The 1,081-nt window shown below is 56.2% G+C and overlaps 1 protein-coding gene across 1 annotated transcript in view; it reads left to right on the forward strand.

Annotated features, from left to right (window-relative positions):
• The window catches only part of MYOM2 (myomesin 2), a 59,229-nt gene that overhangs the window by 18,517 nt on the left and 39,631 nt on the right, over nt 1-1,081 (forward strand). Inside the window, exon 10 of the mRNA XM_010835274.1 lies at nt 103-244. Within this exon, the coding sequence (XP_010833576.1) occupies nt 103-244 (142 nt within the window). The remainder of the gene's footprint in view (nt 1-102; nt 245-1,081) is intronic.

Genomic DNA, 1,081 nt, shown 5'->3' on the forward strand with positions numbered 1-1,081 from the left:
CCCCTGTCCTCTACCCTCCCCCCCTAGATGCTGACCCCTGGCCACTGTCCTCTGACCCCCCAGACACTGACCATTGGCCGCTGTCCTCTTCCCTCCCCCCAGACGCTGACCCCCTGGTCACCGGGGCCCCGGGTGCACCCATGGACGTGCATTGCCACGACGCGAACCGGGACTACGTCATCGTGACCTGGAAGCCCCCCAATACAACCAAGGAGAGCCCCGTCATCGGCTACTTCATCGATCGGTGAGTGTCCTGCTCCTCCGGGGCCAGAACGTGCCCGAGGCGAGTCTTCTCCTGGACAGCGGGCGCGGGTATCTTTCTCATCTGAAGGGTGTGATGGCCTCTGTGGGTGTAGGTGCTTCACGATGCGGTTGCTTATGGCTCCTGGCTGGGTGGTTGGAAAGCATCGCCTCCTTGGCAGGGCCTGGTGAGCCCTTGATTCCTCTGGGTGCTGAAGGGGCTCCGTGTGCCTGACCAACACTAATCCCAGCCTGCCCCAGGCCATTTGGAGCCACCTCAGGCTCTGCTCAGGTCCAGCCCGGGACACCGAAGGTCCAGCTGGAGGTCCCTGCTCAGCCCTGTCTCTTCCTCTGGGGCTAGAGCCCAGCACGGTACGTGTAGACATGGATGCCAGCTCATTCACACCCGAAGGCCCATCTTCTTTTTGGTTAAATAGTATTTTCTTCTTGTTTCCAAGTAGAAAATATTGATGTTATAATGCACAAAATATTGGGATTTGTCTTTGAGTAATAACGTGATGGTAGGTCATCTCTGATGCAAAAGGAGTTTTAACTTTCTTGTTCCTTTACCTGGAATGGAGCTCTGATCCTGGGAGGGAGACCAAGGGGAGCTGTGAAATTACTGGAAATGCAATTTATCATCCATTCTCATCAGTTCAGTTCAGTTGCTCAGTCGTGTCTGACTCTTTGCGACCCCATGAATCGCAGCACGCCAGGCCTCCCTGTCCATCACCAACTCCCGGAGTTCACTTAGACTCACGTCCATCGAGTCAGTGATGCCATCCAGCCATCTCATCCCCTGTCGTCCCCTTCTCCTCCTGCCCCCAATCCTTCCCAGCAT

Source organism: Bison bison, unplaced genomic scaffold (assembly GCF_000754665.1).
Source record: "Bison bison bison isolate TAMUID 2011002044 unplaced genomic scaffold, Bison_UMD1.0 scf7180017864040, whole genome shotgun sequence".
Lineage (NCBI taxonomy): Eukaryota > Metazoa > Chordata > Mammalia > Artiodactyla > Bovidae > Bison > Bison bison.